The sequence below is a fragment of the Manacus candei genome, unplaced genomic scaffold, assembly GCF_025592945.1.
Source record: "Manacus candei isolate 608988 ecotype Guabito, Panama unplaced genomic scaffold, ASM2559294v1 h1tg000018l, whole genome shotgun sequence".
Classification (NCBI taxonomy): domain Eukaryota; kingdom Metazoa; phylum Chordata; class Aves; order Passeriformes; family Pipridae; genus Manacus; species Manacus candei.
Window position 1 is genome coordinate 9,293,007 of NW_026138066.1, and position 22,651 is coordinate 9,315,657.

General features: G+C 39.9%; 1 protein-coding gene across 7 annotated transcripts in view; it reads left to right on the top strand.

Moving 5' to 3' along the window:
- The window catches only part of LARGE1 (LARGE xylosyl- and glucuronyltransferase 1), a 286,575-nt gene that overhangs the window by 249,188 nt on the left and 14,736 nt on the right, over positions 1–22,651 (top strand). For all 7 annotated transcript variants that reach the window (XR_007904077.1, XR_007904078.1, XM_051784574.1 and 4 more), the window contains 4 exons: positions 4,633–4,796; positions 9,254–9,532; positions 16,474–16,620; positions 21,722–21,917. Coding sequence is in view for 5 of the 7 variants with exons in the window: in XM_051784574.1 (XP_051640534.1) it covers positions 4,633–4,796; positions 9,254–9,532; positions 16,474–16,620; positions 21,722–21,917 (786 nt within the window). In the remaining 2 variants the exon portion in view is untranslated. The remainder of the gene's footprint in view (positions 1–4,632; positions 4,797–9,253; positions 9,533–16,473; positions 16,621–21,721; positions 21,918–22,651) is intronic.

The following is a 22,651-nucleotide window of genomic DNA, read 5'->3' on the forward strand; positions in this document are numbered from 1 at the left end:
CATATGGATAGAAAACACATCATCTCAAAGAATTGTATTAGACAAGTAGACCTGGAATATCATGGCAATCTCTGGTAGAGTTGAATACCTTCTGGCCCACCACAGCTCTCTGGCCAGCCTAGCTTCAAAGACTACTTTTCCTGAGACGAAGCCCGATCCCCTGCAACAGTTCCTTGCCCAGAGAAGTAATTTAGCCTATATTTCTTTATGTATTTGTCTCTTTGTTTGAGCACTATGCACGTCATGGCTGCTGTTTTTATTTCTGAAACACGTAGCCTCATGATGCTAATGAAAGCATGTGTTGTTTCCCACTACAGTATTTCCTAAGAGAACATCTACCATACACAGTCTGAAAATAATACATTTTTCAACTTTGAGAGTGTTTCCTAGAGGTAACATTTCCCACATGCTCAGTGGCAAGTAGCCTTAGCATTGAAACTCTTGTAGAAACAGAGAATCTTATGCTAAGCAGGTACTTGCTTATGAGAATACTTGCTGTCACTCTAGGGTTGAGAAGTCTTTGCTATATTAGGCATACCATTATAAATATAATGGAGGGGTCCATAGTGGGGATGCCATCTTTTTGTTGAATCCAGCTGATATTAAGGTCTTTATTTTTGTGATGCACTGTGTTTAAGTAAGCATCTGTCAGTGTTGCCATTATAAACACATCTTTTCAAGAAGACATAATTTGGGAGCAAACTTTAAACAAAGCCACAAGTTCTTTGACTCTAAATAATGGATCCACTTAATATGCATGCTGTAGAAAAGATTATGTCATTAAAGAAATCTTATGTGATGATGTGACAAAAAAAATATGAGGCAACTCAGAGATAAATGTAAGGTATTCGTGTGTCTGTCTTAGAAGATTCCCTGTCTTTGGAATGTTTTGCATCTTTAACATTCTTCATTTCAAATCTGTGTGTAAAAAATGGTATATGACTGTGTGCAATATATAATTATAGGTGGCATGTGTCCCATCACAGTAGAGAGAAAGCAGCCTTTATGTGTGATACTGATGCATGGTTATCTGAATGTATATATGAATGAGTGAGAGAGGGAAAAGGGCTCTTAAACTGCATAAAACTGTGCAGCACTGAGCTGTTGGTCCTAATAATTTCTCCTTGTCATACTGTTAGCTTCAGTGAGATAACTTCTGATCTTATGGGTTTTGCTGGACCAAATCCAGAGTGCCTCGTATTTCCAGCATTGCTTCCAGTAGAAAAGGAATTTTCATATGAATAATCACATGCTATTGTATTCCACTGCTCTTGCCTCACCATTGCAGGATAGGCCCATCCATCCTTAAGGCACACTGCATATAGGCAGTGACAATGCTACAGGGCAAACCACAGCCCATCCTGTGCTGATTGTCCTGCCTGAACGGGCACACCCTACTGCATTTGCCCAGCAGGGTGTGGCTCCTGAGGCTTCCTAGCAGTTTAGGCTCATGGTATGAACCAGCAAGGATTGCACAAGCATTCCTGCAAAGTGATGATGGAGCTGTGTGTCTGATCCTGCCAAGTGATGCCTGCATATTATCCAGGGTTCTCAGACAGCTTGTGCTGGAGGTTCCCCCTGGCAACCTGCCTGCACTCAATGGAAGGGTGCTGGGGGCAGAGGCTGGGGAGAGGAGAGCACATCATGCCCACAGTCCTTCTGGGAACCACTCTCTCCAAAGGTATGGACACAGTCATCTCACCTCTTCTCTTGGGGAAGATACATACAGTACATACAGTACTGAGCATGTGTCATGGGAAGTGACAGGGAAAACCTCTCAGACTATGAGCATAGCTTCAGCCTTAGAAGAGGTCTGACAGGATAGAATCACAGAATATTCAAGGTTGGAAGAGACCTTCAAGATCATCTAGTTTGGCTGTCAACCCAGCACCAGCATGATCATCCCTAAACCATACCCCTGGGTGCCACATCCAGACACCTCTTGAACACTTCCAGAAATGCTGGCTCCACTGCCTCCCTGGCCAACTTATTCCAATGACTAACCACTTTTTCAGTGATAGAAACTTTTCTAATATCTAATCTCAACCTCCCCTGGCACAATTTAAGGCCATTTCCTCTCATCCTTTCACTTGAGAAGTGGCAGAAGAGACTAACCCCCACCTCACTACAGCCTCCTTTCAAGTAGTTTTAGAGAGCAATGAGGTCCCCCCAGAACATCCTTTTCTCCAGATTGAACAACCCCAGTTCCCTCAGCCACTAACATGTTTTCTAGACCCTTCACCAGCTTTGTTGCCCTTCTTTGGACATGAAGAGGGACAGAAACAAAACCCTGATGCTACAAAACGTAGTGGAAAGAGCAGGATTTCCTTTTCCCTGTAGCAGAAGGGATCTGCTGTTTGCTGCTCTCCTTCACTTCCATCACCAACTTGGTGACTTGGTGAGCTTCACCGTCAAAATTATGGGGCCTCTAAGAAGTTGTCTCTCCTCTTCTTCCCCAACCCAGGGCTCAGTAGTGCACAAAACCATAATTTAGCTCCAAAGGTTATTCTTGAACTCATATTCAAGTATTTATAGCCTCTTGAATTTCAACCCAAATGCAATCTGATAATTACTCAGTGACTGCCTGGTTAATAACTGCTGTGCAATTAAGATCTTGTAGCCTGATCATTTGTACATACAACAGAATAATAAGGTACCCTTAAAATGTGGATTGCTGTTGTTTTAGCCATTTAAATTTTGTTCATCTCCTTGATAATTCTGTTAAAGGCGTACTAAGGTCCCTTTTCAAGAAAGAAACAGAAAGATATTATATGCTTTCTAGTCATTATTGTAAATATTGAATTTATTCAAATATTGTTTGAATGTGATTTAGAAAATAAAATGCAGGCTCAGCTGAATGATGGTTTGTAAAGCAGAAAGAATGACACTCCAAGGATATGTAAAAGAACTCCTGATTTCTATTCCACCTAAAGACATCTTGATTTCAATAGAAATTTTGCATGAGTAAAGATTTGGCAAGATTCGGACTCTCATCTTTCTAAAAGGTGTCCCTCTTGAGGGATGTTTTAAGATCTGTGCAGAACAATAGCACAGAAGAATGACAGTCTGATCCAAAACTCACTGAAATCAAAGTTTGTATTTCCATTATTCAGAAGAAGATTATATAGTGATGTACAGGAAAATACCAGGAATTATTCCATCACCCTTCACAGGAAAACATTCAATTGTAAACATAATGGCAACCATTATGTTTATAGTTCCAAGAACAACAGCTCTTTGTCTTAACACAGTATTAGAACAAAAAATATCTACATTTTTCATTTTTTTTCTTGAAGATGGTGAAACTATTACTTTAAATCATTCTGAACAGGACAAAAAGATGTCTATAATTCAATAATCTTTTGCATGAAACAGTTTTGAGGTACATTGTGATTTTTTTCAAAACTTGTAAAATTCCTATATGAGTATTTTTCACGTTTCCTGATGAATATTTTGCTCATTTACTGTTCTCCTTATAGGATGCTTTTAAGAAAATAATTATAAAAATTATATCTTTATTAGTAACCTACAGTCTAGAGCAACAGAAATAGAACTCAATTTCACATGTTAAGACCATATAAAATTTTTATCTTCATTACATTTTCAGTAGGTATGACTGTTTTTTTCTTTTAAGTGAATGCATTTTAAATAGCCTAGCCAGATGTTTGGCTTTAAAATCATAGAATCTTGGAATCATAGAATAGTTTGAGTTGGAAGAGACCTTTTAATGATCATGTAGTCCAACCCCCAAATAATTAGTTCGGGAGTGGAATTGGTCAGCTACATAAACTTTTGGTCTATTTTTCACTTTCACCTTTCCTCAGAGCTAAACTTTTATTCTCTAAAAGCTATGTGTCTAAGAGACTTGGGATTAGATTGTTTTGAGATGCCCATTTTGGCTTTGAAGGGACTTGGTTTTCAAGGGAGCCTATAAGTTACCTGTTCTCTGCCAATCCACCATCCACCAGATTTCTCAGACTAGGTATCCAGAAGCATAAATCCCATTAAAGTTATAGGCTTAATTCTAGCACTGCTGCAGTTGAAAGAATATTTTCCTTGCAAAATTGAACTACTGCAGAAACATAAATCTCAAGAGATGGAGTAATTATCAGTTAAAGATGTTACTTTTCCAGCTGTCTGTCCATGCTGCTAGCATCAGTCACTGTTCTCCAACAGAGGCAGCAGAATGGGAATTGCTCAGTGCAGCACGTGCAGTATTAATCTACTGTGGAGTGTTGTCTAGTGGAGTATGTCTATGAGTAGTTTGAAACACTGCTTCTAGTAAGGATGAAATTATGCATCACATTGGAGCATTAACTCTGAAACTTTGCAATTATTCAACTTGTTCACTGTTTCGTTGCTAGTCTGGATATTGAAAGTATGTAATAGAGGTGATATATACAATATATAGACCATAATACAATGGTCTGTCTGTATTATGAATTTACTTGCAAGTCATTTTTTCTAATCTCTTGTCCACTGACTTGCAAGGCTTGGGAAAACCCTTCTGCTTTGTGTGTTCTGCTTCCATTCCCCATTGCATCAGGCTGCAAGTTCCCAACCTCGTCGTTCTCTCTGATTTGCTAAAATAACTACAAAGAACTTATCTTTATGTCCACTCTTTCTTTACAGCTCCAGAAACAGCTATCTGAGCTGGACGAGGATGACTTGTGCTATGAGTTTCGTCGAGAACGTTTCACCGTCCATCGCACTCATTTGTATTTTCTACATTACGAATACGAGCCTGCTTCAGACAACACCGATGTAACACTGGTGGCACAACTTTCAATGGATAGGTAGGGAAAATCTCTGGTTCATCAGGAAATGTGAGACAATTAATGTTTTCTTACAGAGCAATCTAACTATGTAATGCTTTGGTGCGAGAAAAAACACACTTTCATAGAAACTTGGATCTTGTATTGTAAAGACCTTTCTTGAATTTGGGGTAGCGCAGGTAGATATGTATCCAGACATGTATCCAGACATGTATCCAGACTTCAGCTCTGCAGTGCACACATGAGTGTGAGTAGAGTTCATGAGTCTGAGTACTGGAACTGCAGGGGTTGTTACTTGTCAGGATTGTCAGGCATTACTAGTGTATGGAGTTTTGCAGCAACTTATTAAAAACAGGGGATGTTTATAATAGAATTTTCCAAGCAGTTTTAACTGCCCAAGTTTTTACACATGGTATTTCCTCATTAGAGAATATTAGTTTTGCTTTCACTGGCATTTTCCTTGCAGAAAATTTCAGTTAGTAATTTTTCTTATAATGAGAGTCAGAACTAAACATTTTAGTTTCAAATTAGGAAGTCAAAAATTATACTTTTTTTTTTTAATGTGCTAGTGTGAAATGAAAAATCTCTATTTGAGCAAAATCATTGCATCTTTATACAAATGTTGATTTTCAGAAGTGCATTTTAACTTTTAGTTCTGATATAAAGTGGAATTTAATTGGTATTTCATTTTGGGGGAAAAATTTCATTTCATGACAAGTTCCACCTGCATCTTTCTGATTCCCACCACTGCAATTAGTTGTCATTTTTCCAGTCTGACTCAGCTAGCTTTGTGAAATTTTGGAATTGTCAGTTTCTTTTTTTTTCTCCAGCTTCTCAGTTCAAATTTAGTCCAAACTTTGTAGTTACTGCTATCAGAGTGTGTTACAAAACAAATCAGAGCTCCTTGAATATTAGCCAGAAACCAATTATTTCCTTTAGTGTAGCACATACAGAATACAACGTGACCTGTGAATAATAGCACTGCTACAATGGTAGAAGGTCAGCAGTATTCCAGGAGGATTATAAGAATTGAGATCAACAAAACATTTACAGTCTGTTTTAAAAATAAACAGAAATGAATGAGGAGTATTCTGTTCCACAGGTGCCTCAGTGCTGCATCCTGCACATTGTGTTATGATTCGCTGTGCGCATCAGTGTCTGTTCTATTGATTTTTAATGGAGGAAACATTTCTTAAGTGTTCACAAACCTTTGAGTAAAAAAGTGAAATAAATTAAGCCAGACCCTGAGCGAGTGCCATAGTAAATTAGTAAAGCTGGTGTGTGCACATGGTATATTTTCCCCCCAGAATTTAATTCAAAAGAATGAGCTGGGGCTTAGTGCTGATTCACTGGCACTGATGCAAAGTCTGAGCATCTGTTTCCCTTTCTGGATCCTCACTGGGGCACATGTTTTTATTGATAGACAGAACCACACATTTTTATGCAGGAAGAACAACCATCCTGATACTATGCAGGAAAAATCTTCCCTACTTCGCTGGTGTGTTGCTATAAATTATTGATTTGAGATGGAAATACTTTCTTTCAGCTAAAATCAATAAATAATATCATACCAAAGAGCTGTTTAGCTGCTTTGTTTTCTTTCACATCTTTCAGTTACTGCCTTACTTTTTTTTGTCTTCTTTAAACCACTTTTATTAAACTCCTCCGGCGCAGCTGTAGACATTTAAGAATAGTGTCTCAGATGTAAGATGACATGTACATAAACAATGTGCTGTACACTACATTCTGCACCGTTCTTTGAAATGATTATCTGAGATGAGAAAAAGCAAAAAAAGAACTCCCAGCATCTCCAATTATAGTCCTGTCAGAGATGAGACTGACATGACTATCGTGACAGACCTATGTTTGCCTGTCCTATAGGCTTGGGGAAAGGAAGAGAGGGACGCAGTTTAGGAGCTGACATTGTCTTTAGATGGAAGCTTTGAGACAGACTTCATTCAGTGTTGTTTGTTATTGGTTACTTGTCATCTTTTATACTGATGTGGCATCCCCTTGAATAATGGCTGAGTTGCATCACTATGGTTTTCGTGTTTTGGCTAGGCAGCCTTTTTAAAGGCTTGGTATGAACCTGGGGTTCAGAAATCAGAGTAGGAGTTACCAAATGTGAGGTCAGGAAGGGAAAAAAACGTGATTAGCAATACACTGCTTGAAATCTGGGTGAGAATGAGTTGGAAATCAGTTGAGTATTCTTCAGAAGAAAAATAAAAACAATGTCAAAGAACAATTGAATTCCAGCAAAATTAGCTGAAACAGACCTTTAAAAAAATTACCAACTAAATCGTGATCTCATTATTATGCAGTACAGCAGTACATTTGTTTTATCTCAAGTTCTTAAGGGAATGCATTCCTAAAGACTGCTAAAAAAACCCCAAAAAACCAAAATAAGTTAGTCATGTTGTGTTTAGAAACTCATAATTCTAGGGTTTATGTTCAAATGAGACTGCTATAACAACCTAAAGAGAGCAGATTATGGAGCATCACCTAGCATATAGTCCCTGTATCAAATTCATGGAAGTGGAGCCTGTCAATGAGAACGACACAACAAAATGGAGCATTCTGAAGGGTACTAAGCTGTCCAGCTGGAAATTTATACCAGCAAAACCCAGTTTCCACTTAACTGTCACAAAAAACTTTGCAGGCATTATCAGGTGTGCTGTTTAAACAAGTTATGTATGCCATTTGTCCACCACGTGGAGTCCTTAAAAGGCAATTTGCTGCATTTTTTACTAGGCAAGTATTCTATTTTTAAAACAATTCCCTAAATCTGAGTGCTGATGATTGGAGTCTCCCTTTTAATAGGTTTTCACTATGTTGGAAAAAGGCAAAAAAAAAAGAAAAAGTATTTTTTCTATTTATTATTTGTGTAATTAAAAGTCTAAAGCCTTCACATACTTTTTAGATTTTTTTTTATTGATTTGTGTTTCAAATTTGTCTGTATGTTTCAGGTTGATAATAGCCTTTGTTTCAATAATAAATAAAAAGAGAGCAATGTACCAAGTGTAGACTAGTAGAGGCAGTATCTCATATTTAAAAAAAATTATTATATCACCTCAGATGTCATCACGATCATTCAGAAATGCAGGAAAAAGCTATTAATGTTAAGTCAGACTGTGTGTTTACTAGTATGAGTATATCATTTCTTTCTCTTGTAAAGCTTAGGAAGATAGTAGAAAGAGGAAATTATTTTCTCTGATTATGATGATGCAGAAAACTTTTCTTGTGTTTTATATAAATATTAATAGGAAAAATCGAGTCATGGATTTCGAACGGAGAGAAGATAATTTTGCATGGGCTACTCTTCCTAATTTTTAATAGAATGTCTGGCTAGGCTGCATAGGTTCATTTCCCTTTGTATTAACTCAAGAGGCTTTGTAATCAGTCCTTGCTGTATTTTTGGGTGGCACATCTCAATCTCTAGGCAATTCTCTATAAATTACCCAAAGTGCTTAAACAATTTGGACCGGGCCGGGTTTGATTTATGTTTGCATATTAAATCTTTTGTTGTCATCAATAGTGTTTTCATCAATAGTGTTGTAAGTGCTGGAATTTTTTTTAAATATACATCAATACAACCTGTTTTAAAAATAATTTAATGAAATTTGAGATACTGTTAAAACATACAAGTTAGTAGTTTTAATCATGGTTTTGTCTGAAATGTTCTTTTGATATTCCCCAGCAATGCCGTGTCTCTCATTCCTTCCCTCCTTACTCCCTATTAAAAGTAAACCCCATTTTTATCAATGTGCCATCCTTTTGCCCTCTCCCTGATAGTGAGTCTTCTAGTTAGTGTAAATGTTCACATAAGTCCATATTCCCTTGACCTGTCACTTTTAACAGCTTTTAGGATATGACTAACTGCCTTACGAAAATTTGGGGAAGGTTTTCCTAAAATGATCTGTGAGTCTGTACGCCTCTGTCTTCCACAAGCTTGCTGTAGATCGATGTAGTATGTTACTGTGTGAGAACAGGTTGACCTGAGATGTGAATTGGGCACTGGACCCTGTTGAAGATTACAAAAGCCCTATTCTGTAAGTAGATCCAGGTGGACAGATCCCTGCAACTGCTCAAAGCTCCCATCAGATATCTGGGTATACCACCATCCATGTGGGTTTTCCCTCAGCATCAAAGCTTTAGGCAGAAAACAGCGGTGTTGATTTCACCAAGCTTTAGGTGTCTGAGTTGTAGATGTGTGCATCTGAGCTAGGGCCATCTTAGGTTCCCTTGGATTCGGTGAAATAGGCATATCTGGAGTGCAGTCCATCTGTCCAGGAGACATCAACTTGTCATCTTAGATGAGATGACTTGTGCTGTGGAAATATTTATTGCTTTGCACAGCATATAAAATGTCCCCAATCTGTCTCACTTAGAGAAGGATATCTGCATTTGATCAGGTGAAGCCAGGGAAAGAGTCCCAGACAGGGAAATAGTTTTTCTCATTCTCACCCTTCCTCTTTCAGGCTCCAGATGCTTGAAGCCATCTGCAAACACTGGGAAGGTCCAATCAGCCTGGCACTCTATCTTTCTGATGCAGAAGCCCAGCAATTTCTGCGCTACGCTCAGGGCTCGGAAGTACTGATGAGCCGCCACAATGTTGGCTACCATATCGTGTACAAGGAGGGCCAGTTCTATCCTGTGAATCTGCTAAGGAATGTGGCCATGAAACATATCAGCACACCATACATGTTTCTGTCCGACATTGACTTCTTGCCCATGTATGGACTCTACGAGTACCTCAGGTAAATGGACAGTGGAGCAATTACCACTATCACCTGCAATTTCAGCCTTTCCACACCCCACCCTTCTCACATACTCTCAAAACAAAGCAGTCTGAGCAGATCTGAAAGAAGCAGTTTGTAGAGGTTTGAGGTGTGAGAATGCCCATCAACGCACAAGAATTTTTAGAGCAAAGGAAGAGGACTGTCACTGGAAGTCAAGCAATATGGTTATGAAAGAAAAAACTCGGGTCTAAATGTGATCCCTGTTAGCCATTAGAATAATTCCCTCAGAGCTGCAGAAGAATCAATTTGAAAATTGAACTGGATTAAGTATTATTAAATGTCCAAGAGCATCATGTATTAGCAGAGATGTGAACCAGGCGATTTCTCTAAACATCCCTCATTCTTTAAGTCAGTGACAGAAAAAACATGCAAAGCATAACTGAACTTTTTGTCTATGACACACTCTTAATCCAGTTCCTTATCTTGAAAAGAGGTTGTGAGTCTAACCAGCTCAAAAATATGACTGCAATGCCAGCACCTGCCAACGCAAAATAATGGGCATAAGGGAACTGGGAGGAGTAACATCAGTGTACATTGTATGATAATGCATGTGAGCAGGTTCGGCTGAGCAAACTACAGACCTCTGATCCATTAACTGAGCTTTTTTTTTAACAAAGACCTTTTTCCCCTGCAGAGGCTGGTCATCTGAGGCCAAAGCATAGAGCAAGGAGGACACCCTGTGGCCAGACAGGAGGATGTCAGTTCCTTAGTCCTGAACTATTTTGCTTTTCGTCTCTGTTCTAATTTGGTGAAAGTTGGTCGAAGTGTTCCAGTGAGGGCTTGCCTGTAGGTGTTCCCTTTCAGTTCATAAGCCCGGGGTTTTGGAGTGTAAAGGAAAATACACCTTCTGATATCATAAACTTATGGAAGAATTTCCTTGTTTTAGGCTTAACAACTTAACAAGACATGTATGGGGCCAAATTCACTATTCACAGGAAGGGAGCACCTCTTCTGTGAGGAAAGGATGAGAGAGTTGAGGCTATTCAGCCTGGAGAAATGAAGGCTCTGGGGAGACCTTATTACAGCCTTCCAGTACAAAGATGGGGACGAACATTTTAGCAGGACCTGTTGAGATAGGACAAGGGGAATGGTTTTAAACTAAAAGAGGGTAGATTTAGACAAGATATAAGGAAAAAGTTTTTTGCAATGAGGAGGGCAAAACACTGGAAGAGGTTACCCAGAGAGGTGGTAGATGCCCTGTCCCTGGAAACATTCAAGGTCAGGTGAGATGGGACTCTGAGCAACCTGATCTAGTTGAAGATGTTCCTGCTCACTGCAGGGATGTTGGACTACATGGTCTTTAAAGGTGCCTTCCAATCCAAACCATTCTATGTCTTTTAAGGCTCTGGATATCAATCGTATTGTTGAAGTATTATCATGGTGTGTTACCTTGTTTCCTTCTTAGTTTAGGGACATTTCATTTCAGCTTGTGCTATGAGGACTCCAAAATAATTATTTCCCTTGCACACATTATTTATCTCTAGATACAAGTATGGAGAGTTGTTGTTAAGTTCTCTGTCTGCCTCAATGTTAGTGTTGCACACTGTTATATCTCTTCAGATCAATGCAGGACACAATAAGGGTAGCAGCTGTTGATACTGATATTTAGTGATAAAAAAGGAACTTGCTCTTCCATGCTGCTTCACAGTGTACTGATGGGAGCCAGCAAAGAAAGGAAGAAGATAGAATGATGTACGACAGAATAATTGAGTTACTAGAACCATAGAAATAATTCTTGTACGGTATTACAGAACTAAATGCACAGTGATGCCACCCATGGGTGATGTTTCAGAAAAAAAACAGATTCTCTCTGAGACCTGTTGCACCTGAGACTTTGTGTTACTCTGACAGCTTTTTATGAGGCTTATATCACCTTAACTCTGACAGTGACTCTCCATTACCTGGGAATATTGGAATTGCTAATCTGCTACTACCAGCTCTTTAAAAAGGAAGTGGAATTTTTTTGTGTGTGGACTAGAGACTTTTATTGCTTTTTCAATAATGATTTTTCTAAGTAGCAGGGAGGTACAGTGAGATTATTTTAAATATGGATACCCTGTGTCTTCCTGCACTGACTGTTCCCACTGCCTCTGCAAGTGGGAACAGTCAGTGCTATCTGTCTGAATGGCAGCGACTGTTTTTTAGAGAGATGTACAGATATTTTCATCTTCATTTGCTCAGATAGAACAACCATAAACAACTAGAAATAGTGTGGTATTTCAGGCATCACTTTGGACAGCATGAGCCAAAGTTCCTCTCCCTGCGAGTTTGCTGATTTACATATATTGCATATTGTATCTCTACTCTCAAAGAAAGGAATTTGGAAAACATTTTCAGCGTACTTTGAATGTGTCTATGTGAAAGCTTACAGCCAGTTTTGAAGGAGAAGCTGATGGAGCTGATGGACCTGTCCTTTTGTGTATCTGTTGCTAGCACTAGGATTTGTGCTATTCGAGCTTTTTCACAGCTGCTAAGACCATTTCAATGTTTTTTATCTCCATCAAACAGCCTTTTAGTCCTGCCTTACTCTTCTGTGAAGTACAAAAGGAAAGAAATGTATCATTTAAAGGTTTCCTGTTTACAGAACTCAGACACTTTCATGGTCTATGCTGAGTCAACATCTTTTGTTGCCTTCCCTCATTAGTTACTGAGGTCATCTTGTCATTGCCCCAGAGGTAAAGGCTCCTTCTAGTTGCTACAAGTAAGGTGTTAGGGTCATGCTACAGTGACTTCTAATGTAAAATTACTAGACAGGCTGCTTATCTACAGTTGTCACATCTAACACTGAAGTTCTTTCCTGACACATTCATGTAAAATATGCCTTTTGCTTCCAGTGACACATTTTGCATGAATTGGGACCTGGCATCCAATCTGTCTGCAGGTTTTATACCTGTCCTCTGCAACATGAGTTGTGAAGTATTTCTGGCTGTTTTTCAGCATCTCAGCAAGAGACATAGTTCAGGTTGTGCCTATTGGTTTTTATTTGCTGATAGCCTTTGTAGGCTATGCATTCATTGCTTTTGCAGAGAGGAAAAGCATTCTAATGAATTTAACAGTGGATTGACAACTCTTACCACAAGCTCTGTGACTGCCGTGTTTGTTATCTCCAACCAACCACTTACTGAGTCCTGATGGTGGAAGCTAATTTTAATTAATGGACTCTTTTTCCTTTTTTTTTCCATGAGTTCAGTGCTTTAGGATTAGGTTGCTGCTCTTCCTGTGTCTGAGCTTCTCTATCCTCCAGAAATAGGAATGATATTACAATCTGTCTCCATGAGGATGAGAATTCTGTATTAATTTTTTAAAATAAGTACAAAGATGAGAAGATTGATATCAGCGTGCTGCAGTTCATTCAACCTGTGAGGAAACTCTTGTGATTTAAGATTCATTTCTTCACTGCTTTGCGAAAAATACAGTTGACTCATAGATTTAAAATTTAACCCAACCTTCACTGTGTCAGAATGACATACATCAGGTCTGAACACAAAGATATTTGGGAAATGGTTTCTCGGGCAAGAGAGCTCTTCATAAAATCATAGATCATTATTTTGGGGTTTGGGAGGAAAAGGACAGATAAAGGAAAATGAATACTGAATCAATATTACTAAATCCAAAAGACACCCCTTTAAGGATAGTTCAGGAATTACATGGAATTACAGTGCTAGTTTGCAAAACAACCAAATCTAATTCTCGACATTATATTCTACATACCTGGCAACACCATTAGTGAAAATCTTCCTATTCGAAGTATCTCAAAACCAGTCAACCAATAAATGGCACCTCCACTCAAAACAGGAAAAAAAGTCACCCCACAGAAAATGAAAAGTTAGATTTGCTTCCAGTAGGAAGAGAGTTTCAGCTGGTTGTCCAAGAAGCAAACCACCAGCCAAGTTATCAGAAGAAAATTGAAGATGTTTCTTCCTCTACCACGTCCTCCCCATTTAAATCACAGTTTAAATGTCCTTTGTTGTCCTTTGTCACTGAGGTTCAACACCTGGATGTCAGCACTGATTTCTTCTTCCCTTTATATGTCACCTAGTGCACATCAAAGGCAGGTGATTCCACTCAGAAGTCAGTGCTGCTGAACTTCTTGTCTGAGCACATCTCAACTCCCAGCTCAGTTTTGGAGAGCCCTTCCACTTTGACCTTACCGCCTGTAATGGGTCTAGCTGAGATGGAGTTCGTTTCCCCATAGCAGCCCTCACAGTGCTGTGCTTGTCTTTGGTAGCTAGAAGGGTGTTTATAACACACCAGTATTTTGGAGACTACAGCACTGCCACAGTGTCAGTGCTGTCTATCCAGCATTCTGCCCTCCATCTGGGGGTGGGCAAGATCTTGGGAGGGGACACAACTAAGACAGATGAGCCAAATTGACCAAAGGTATGTTCCATACCAGATGACATCAGCTCAGACATAAAAGCTAAGAAAAGGAGCAGGGAGGTGGAGCATTCGTTATTTACAAGGTTTGCCTTCTGGAGAAACTGCTACACGTGCTGGAGCCCTGCTTCCTGGGAAATGGCTGAACATCACTTGCTGATGGCAAGTAGACAATAAATACTTTTTCTCTTTGTTTGTGCACTCACAGCCTTTCACTTTTACTTTAGTAAACTGCCTTATCTCAACTTCTGAGTTGTTTTCCATCTTATTTTCTCTCCCCCGTCCAGGGGATTTTCTTCATGAAGTTACTGTCATCTATTCTTTCAAACAGTTTGGCCATTCACGCCTATATGAAATTTGCAGGTGACAAGAGCAGGGGAGTGTGCAGAAAAGATTGTTACTATCTACAAAATTTTTGTGGTTGAATCCCATACCTTAGAGAGTAAGTCACATTCAGTACTAGTTTCAAGACAGCTTGCTTTGTCTGACAGTTTCTGCTGTTAGCTGTGCTTGATACCTGCGCCTGCTTCAGCTTTGGTCACCTTCAGACTGTAAACTTTTGTGGGCAGGGTTGTATCCTGCTCTTTGGCAGTACCAAGCACAGCAAGGCCTTGAATTTTGCCTGAGACTTTCGAGCTCTCCATAAAACAAACGTGTAGTAACAGCCATAAATGGAAGCTGCTGTTTCCTCGCAGAGCCCAAAGGGTTCTGCAAATGTTACGTGCTCCTTCCTAGAACTGAATCTCCAAAGCTGTGCTGCTTAAGTCTGGTAGATTGCATAGAGACCAGAAAGCCTCAGATTTTGGAAGAGAAACTATATCAGTATCCCCTGCTCTCAGAGAAGGTGTGAAGGGGAAGAAACATTTAAAAGCATCATAAAGGCTGTATATTGGCAATGTTCAACTATTCTGGAAGGTCATAAGGGCCGATTGTGAAGGAGTCATCTATTTACATGCATATATTGTGGTCATTAGTGATAGTGAGGGAGAAGCTAGTGAAGAAAGTACAAAAGCAGTTACAATAAGATGCTGTTAACATCCTTGAATTGTGAAGTTAACTGGAATGTGTCAGAGGCTCTTTAAACAATGCAAACTTTGCAGTAAGAAGCTGAGAACATGTTGCTTTTTATAGAGCAGACCTATAGGGTGTTATGAATTCTCTAAAATTCAGATTTTATTAAATAGTTGTGCTCTTCTTCTTTTTCTCTGACAGCAATGTAAATGAATTCTAGGTATTCTGGACCTAGAAAAATGGTTTATTTGGTCCTTCTGTTATTAGGACAGTGATCCCAATTCCTTCAAATTAGAATGCTGTAGAGAGAGTTTGCTGCTAGTCAACATTGTCCTTGATTGCCTGTTGCAGTAACATGAAAGTCAGGACAGTGAATCCTGTTAAGGGGAACTGATTTTGACAGGGAGACAGAGGCATATTTCTTGTATGAGCTATGGAGATAATGAAAGGAAAATTGAAACAGAGTTATTTCTAATGACAAGCATAGTAAGATTCAGTTGGGGGATGGAAAAGTAACTTTCTTTTCTTTGAGTTTTAGTTTGTTAGGAAAGAATAGACCGAACACCTCTGGCAGGCAGGGTGAGAGGTTGCTAAGCTGCTCCTCTCCTGTGACAGTCATCCTAAGGCCTCTGTCTGGAAAAGAGCCCCACTGTGCGAAATGCATATGTGCACACACATACTCATACACCAAAAGAGTCTCTGCACTGAACAACTTTCAGCAAAAGAAAGGAAAAAGTAGCATATCTCAGTCTATCCAGTGTACAGCTTTTCTCTGCTGGCAACAGTCTCTTTGCCCTGTGTACAGAGCCAAGCATAAATGAGCTCTGATCTCCAGGCACTGCCATGTGCACCATTGATAATACTCAACAAAACACTGCTGAAGTACAGTTTTGCTGATTGGTGCCGTGTCCTGTTGCAGTAGATCTGTGCCTTGAACAATGACTGACCATCATGGCAACAGTGTTCTCGAGAGCAAGTGTCTGGTCCATAGTGGTGTTAAGGTAACACTCACTTTGCAGGACATACAGAGATAAAAAGCAAGGATGATGGCACAGCTAGCACAGAGAAGAGCTAGGCTGAAGTGCAACCAACCTTTCCAGCTTCTCCTTTTGTAAAGTCCCACTGAGTCCTGGATAAATCCCAGTTTTTTAGAACTGCCATTGGCTGTGCAGCTCTTTCCCATATCTGTAGTAACATTCAAGTATATTTCTCTTAAAGTGGTGGTCAGTTGGCCATGCTTTGAGTGCTGTTTCCAATCTATGCACCCATGGACACACAGGGCAGCATTGATCAGTCAAACACACAAGTCCATTTGGAACTGTGTTCTTCTCCCTGCTTTTAGAGCAGCGAACCAAAAGCAGAAGAAATATGAAGTACCCCTGGGGAAAATTATGGGACACAGTTACATTTACAGTATCAATCTGCCCATTCTCTGCACTTTATTTTGAAAAGCCAAGTGATTTGCTCAGTTTAACATTTTCCTGCTTTTGTTTGTTGTTTCTCTTTGCCAGGAAGTCTGTCATCCAGCTAGACCTAGCTAACACCAAGAAAGCTCTGATTGTACCTGCTTTTGAGACCCTACGGTACCGCCTCTCCTTCCCCAAGTCAAAAGCAGAGTTGCTGTCTATGTTGGACATGGGAACCCTCTTCACATTCAGGTAATGAAAAGTGCTTTTGAACCTGTGATCATTATCTCTATTTTTTCTGTTCTTGTGAATGTTTGATTCTTTTCTCTCACTGTCAGCTCCATTAAGAAACCTATTGGAATTTTTTCCGTTCTCATAGAGAGGTAGTGAACAGAATCATATGTGGATATATTCCATCTGTAAGGTCAGAACTTTATCTAGTATTATAGTCCTCTACTGAAGGACTTCAGTTGTTAAATTGAATTTGTTCTTTTTCATCATATTTTATTGCACTACAAAATCAAGCGTGACCATTACACTCAAGGGCATGTAATTTACTTTTTGGCTGCCAAATACTGTCTGGATAGCTGTGTCTTCTTATGTGACCAAAAGTTCTGTATCTCTGCTCGTTGGTTCTCTTCCTTACTGACTTACTGGAAAAACAAATGCAAGCTTGCCATATGCTCTTTTTAAGTGTGAAACAGCTGCTTAAATACCTAGAGTTTCTCTATGCAGCGGTAAAAGAGTACTCTGACTACAAGTTAAGAAGCGAAGAACACCTAAATTTGGAGCTCCTCTCTGAAGCAGACTCCTTTTGTGGCTGTGAACAAGTCTATTCTATTATCTGCCAGACTCTTCAGTTTCAAAATGCAGCTACCAGGGGTTAGCTGTCTCTTGGGGGTGTGTGGTAAGGTCTGATTAGCAGAGATTTGTAAAGCATCTCAGTGATGGGAAGAGTACAATGTGGCCTTATGATGTTGCACAGAGAGGGGGCTTAGGAGACCTGTGTTCTCTTCTCAGTTCCACTACTGCCCTGCTGGGAGGTGGTACACGAATCACTTTACTTTCTTACATCTCTGTTCTCCGTCTCTGAAATGCAGGTAACAATGTTCACCTCTCTTTTTACAGTATTTTGAGATCTAGAGATAAAAGCTATGAAAAAGCTAGGTATTATCCATGGCTGGTGGAGCTCTATATCACCTCTCCCATCCTTCTCTTTAGAGCTTTCCTCACACTTTTTCCATTCCTTATATTACACACCTCTCTTGTTGCAGCAACCACCCTTCCCTCATGTGGTTGCATGCAGGTCATAGCAGACAGAAAACATAATTCTGATGCCTTGAAACTGAAAGTCATACCAGTGACTGCCTTGAAATAGAAAGTTGATGCAACTGAGTGAGGCATGCCTCTGGAAAATTACTTAAGGATACTGACAGAGCAAGTACTTTCGCTCTGCCATCGTTCTTTACAGTCAAAAGATGTAAAAATTAACAAGAGATCTGTTGATAGAAAATAATTGTCTCTCCCGTAGTTGAAAGAAAAAATCCTTCCAGTGGAAAATAACTCCCTCAGGATTTTCAGATGTTACATTCCACCAACAGTCAAATTTTCAGCTTGCACAGCAGTGGCCTTCCACTACAGATTTCATCTTCAAACTATACAGCATACTGTTGTGTTACATACACAGCCAGATTTCCAAACCCTTTCTCAAGTCTCACTCAGGCAAAAATGTCTTTAACATCAGTGGGAGTTTTGCCAGAACAAGGTTGGTTAAATAAGAATTGAAGGACATGCAGCTGGTGTACATATTAAAGTAGGACACATTTTACAAATGCTTCCCCAGTTTGTTTTGGCTCATTTCATTGCTCAAATCCATCAACAGCCACAAAGCAACTGTGATCTGGGCTGAGAATTTCCACCTCCACCTTCAAGGTGCTTTAATAATGCTGCAATTCGTGGCTGAGCGGGTGGGAGTGAACTGGGGAGGACTGCTGTGACAGTGATTGCTGAGAGTGCCTGCAGCATCCCAGTCCCTCACACCACATGGTAGATTACAATCTTTCCCTTGCTGAAATTGCTTTTGTCACCTCTTTTCCAAATAGTGACCTTTTCTACCTCTGGGCAGCTAAGAAGTACAAAATGGCTCTCAATTACATCCCTTAGTCACCACCAGAAGAGATGTGAGCATCTGCAGTGGGCAAGGTGTGCTGTGTAGAAACCCTCTGTGACAGCAGGATGCTCTGTGCCAGCTTGCTGGCTTCATTTGCGGGTGCTGGCTGTGAGTGTGCCTCGTGAGGATGTGCCTGCTCAGTGCCTGGGTCATAGCTGATGAACCACAGATGTATCATCGACACACTTTCAGGCACAAGGGAAACCACAGCTGGTAGAAGACACATCATCATATTGAGAAAACATAAAAAGCAACAACTGATTAGCCAATTAACTGATTGCATCCACAATCCAGCAAAATTTAAGTTTAAGCATCTGAGTACAGGACTCGGGAAGTTTTTCTTTCACCAAGTCATCTTTCTCATTGTAACAGGAAGCTCAGAGGGACAATGCAGGGAGGAATAACACTCTGAGAAGAGTAATTACTTCATTTTGCTAACTTTAGCAAAGTTTGCTATAGTTTTCACATTTTATTTTAAATTAAGCAATCAATAATGCAAGGAAAATGAAACATTTGGTGCAAAGTGGAGGAAGAAGGGGTGTGGTGTTTTCCAGTTGTTTTCTATGAACCGTGGGAAAGAAACTCATAATCATTTTACGGATATAGAATGATTTGGTTTGGATTTGTCAAAACTGCCAGCATAGTGAAAAATACGTTGTTCACAATTTCACAAAGTTCCTTAGGGACTCAGTGAGTTTAAGTGTGGCCTTAAAATTCAGTGTGTATTTAAGTCTTGAGTGAGAAGGGCCTGAGCAGGAAAATTGCATTTATTCAATTGTCCTGTGAGATGGAAGACAAATATAGACAGGGAACCACTTCTCACAACTGCTTCACTGATAGTAAAGTCTGTTGAAAACAACTCATCCTTCAATGGCAGCTTCCTCTATATGGACATCCAGGTAATGGTGTCTGCTTATCTTGCCTTGCAGTACCTTTCATGCAGTGATCAGCCATCGGCCAAGTCCTGGTTCCAGCAAGTTATCTGTGTATGTGTGTGTGTATATGTATATATAAGCCCATGTATATTGTATGTACAGATACATATGTATCTCACAATTCTTGTTTTCAGTTTAATTATTCCTTTATAGCTAGTGTGTGCCCAGCTGATTTGAGCATCCTGTACTCATTTTCCTTTTTGTCCTAACCTTAGCCATCCTTTTGCCTTCCTCTTTCCCTTCATTCATATCAGTTACTTTGCAGAGGCAAGTAAATAATCTCTGTTGTTGTTTTGTACAATCAGGTCTGTTTCTTCCTTTCTGCTTTGTTTTCTCTGTGCAATCCCAATTCCATATTTTCCCTTCATTGTTTTTTCACAATTACTTATTTTTCCCGGCTAGTTAGCTCTCTTGGATCACAGAGGTTATACTTGAGCTGCTGTAAGTGCTTACACTGATATCTCCAAAAAGGGTGGAAAGAAATTGAAGTTTCTTTTGTGGTTAGTGTACTGTTACCCCCCTGTTTAAATCAGTGGGAGAGTGTTACTAGAATAACAACAGCATTTGGCTGCTTCTCTGCAGAAATCTCTCAATTAACCAAAGTTTGTGTGGGGCTTTGAAGATACAAATCACTTCATAAGTGTTTAGTAGTCATTATTATTATTATTATCATAATTAGTTTCAAAATGCCGGAGGTAGGATTTTAGAAGATAGAGCACCCTCCACTGTGCTATATCATTTTAAACCCTGTTGTGATTGTATTTTTTTTCCACATAGATATTTGCACATTAGTGACTGGGTAGGTTACCCACTCATTTCCAAAAGAGGGCAAGAGAAGGATTGAGTTTTTGGAGATGATTCCAAAGGACAGTAAGGATTGTAAGCATCTTTGTGAACCTGGCACTGCTTTCTAGTAGTATCTGGAGAATTAATTCTCTGTCAGTTTTTTTAATACAGAAGGGTTTTGTTTTTCCGGGTCCCCAAGGCAGATACCTAAAAGCAATGAAACCTGTTTACAGTTTAGAAATGCAGCCTACAAAGGACCATATGTTACTTGGGACCCCAGTGCTATCCTAATAATTCTGTCCTCCTGCACTGCCCTGAACATGGACAGTAAGCAGAGCTGAACCACCTTTCTGTTTATGTTACTAACCAAATGAATATACAGTTCAAGTACAAACTCCTAAGCGGTGATTTTACATCCCTGTTCTTAGCAATGGCTAAATTGCTAAATTGCTAACAATGTTACAAGAATTTCTGGGATTGAAACATTACCTCAGGTCATAATCTTGCAATATTTAGTGCTCAAATACCTTCACTTTTGGCATATGAGTCATCCCTGTGAATTCAATGTACCTTGCTTTACAAACTGGCAGGATATTTGTTTTGTCCCTTCTGTTGCATATCTCTCAGTATTATAATACAGATAACTGCTATGCCTTTGTTTCTTCATTTAATCTATGAATCTGCAGAAAGATCTTGTCTAGTTGGTTTTTGGAAAGTGTTTAAATAAGTGGGTGAGAGTCATTGACCCTAGCACTAATGGTGTGGATTCAAGCTGTGCTAGGAAGAGACCTGCTGTGACCTGAACAAGATTAATGAATTATAAAAGGATCTTTTTCTGTAAATCAAATTGATTGCCTTACTGAGGATCACATGAGTACTCCCCACAATGTAGAATGTACAGCAGAAAGCCTTTATGTGATATTTTACTTATTAATTTAATTATGCATCTTGGTTCCTGCCATAATAATGGCAGTAATTAATAAAACGGAACATCTATCCAGAGCTCCAGGTTTCTCTCATGCAAATTATAAAATGGCATATAAAACGGATCATGAATGTCACTGTGGTGTAGAAATTTTAGGGACCTTATCTGAGCTACAGATTTTCACAGTGATTTTAGAGCACCGACCGATACAGCCACTTGGTTGCCAGGAACAAAACACAGCACTTTGTAGCGCAGATGAATGTCAGTGTACTTTGTAATTGTTTCTCACATTAGCATGAGGTAGTGTTTTCACACTATCCTTCACCGACTAGAGGTGTTTAAGCGCTGAGCTCTGGGAAGCGTGCTGGAAATAGTCCTAGAAATTGCCTCCGATTTGTCCTGAAAATGATGATGTGAACTGGAAGCTAATGTCCTTATTTTTGAGCATTTCATCTAACGAGTAACATTTTGTTACCTTGCCAAGATGTGTTCTATGTAATTACCTCCCCACATCCCTGCCATTTATGTCTGTTTAAGGTACCACGTCTGGACGAAAGGGCACGCGCCAACCAATTTTGCCAAGTGGCGAACAGCCACCACCCCCTACCGCGTTGAGTGGGAAGCAGACTTTGAGCCATACGTCGTCGTGAGGAAGGACTGCCCGGAGTATGACAGGCGGTTTGTTGGATTTGGCTGGAACAAAGTAGCTCACATCATGGAGCTGGATGCACAGGTGAGGAGATGACACCTGCATATCTCACCCAGGGCTGTGCAGCAGGGTTGTTAAAATGAAATCTGTGCCCTGTAGAAAGACTTTAGGGTTTGCATCACCAGTACGACTCACCCGGCCATACTGAGCTCTTTAATGAGTGGTTCTTGAGTTGGGAACACTCAGTTTAATCCTTGTCAAGTATTAAATGGAGAACTAAGTCTAATTTATTTATCAGTGCTGAGAAAGTCGTTTTGCAGTGACACAACCCCTGCAGTGCCCTCCTCCTGACTGAAGCATTGCAGCACTTGTTGCCAGTCCCATCGCTTGGTAGGGAATCTGCAGACCCAGCTGGATCTTTTTCAGTTAGACAGAGGTTGGTGAGTCCCAAATGCTAATGTAGAATTCAAAAAGTAATCTTCAATTGAATCCAAGGCAAGCATCTTCAGTCTCTGGCTGGGATTTACAGCATGTATCTGAATAGCCAAAGTCTTTACATTTCCGAAGTCTGGGGCTGTGGAGCAGACTTTAAAGGATCCAGGTACTTAAGCCTTGGGCTACCTGCCTCCTGGATCTGTGACTTGGAATGAAGCTGCGGGGCAGAATTTATAAGAATACAGATGCAGAGAAAGGTCAGGAGTCCCAGACTGGCACCAGAGCTCTCAGAGCTGCCAAGGTCTGTGCCACCAACCTGGATCTTAGAGGCTGGCAGTGACTACGGCTCCATGGGATCCCAGTGCTGCTGCTCACTGAAATAG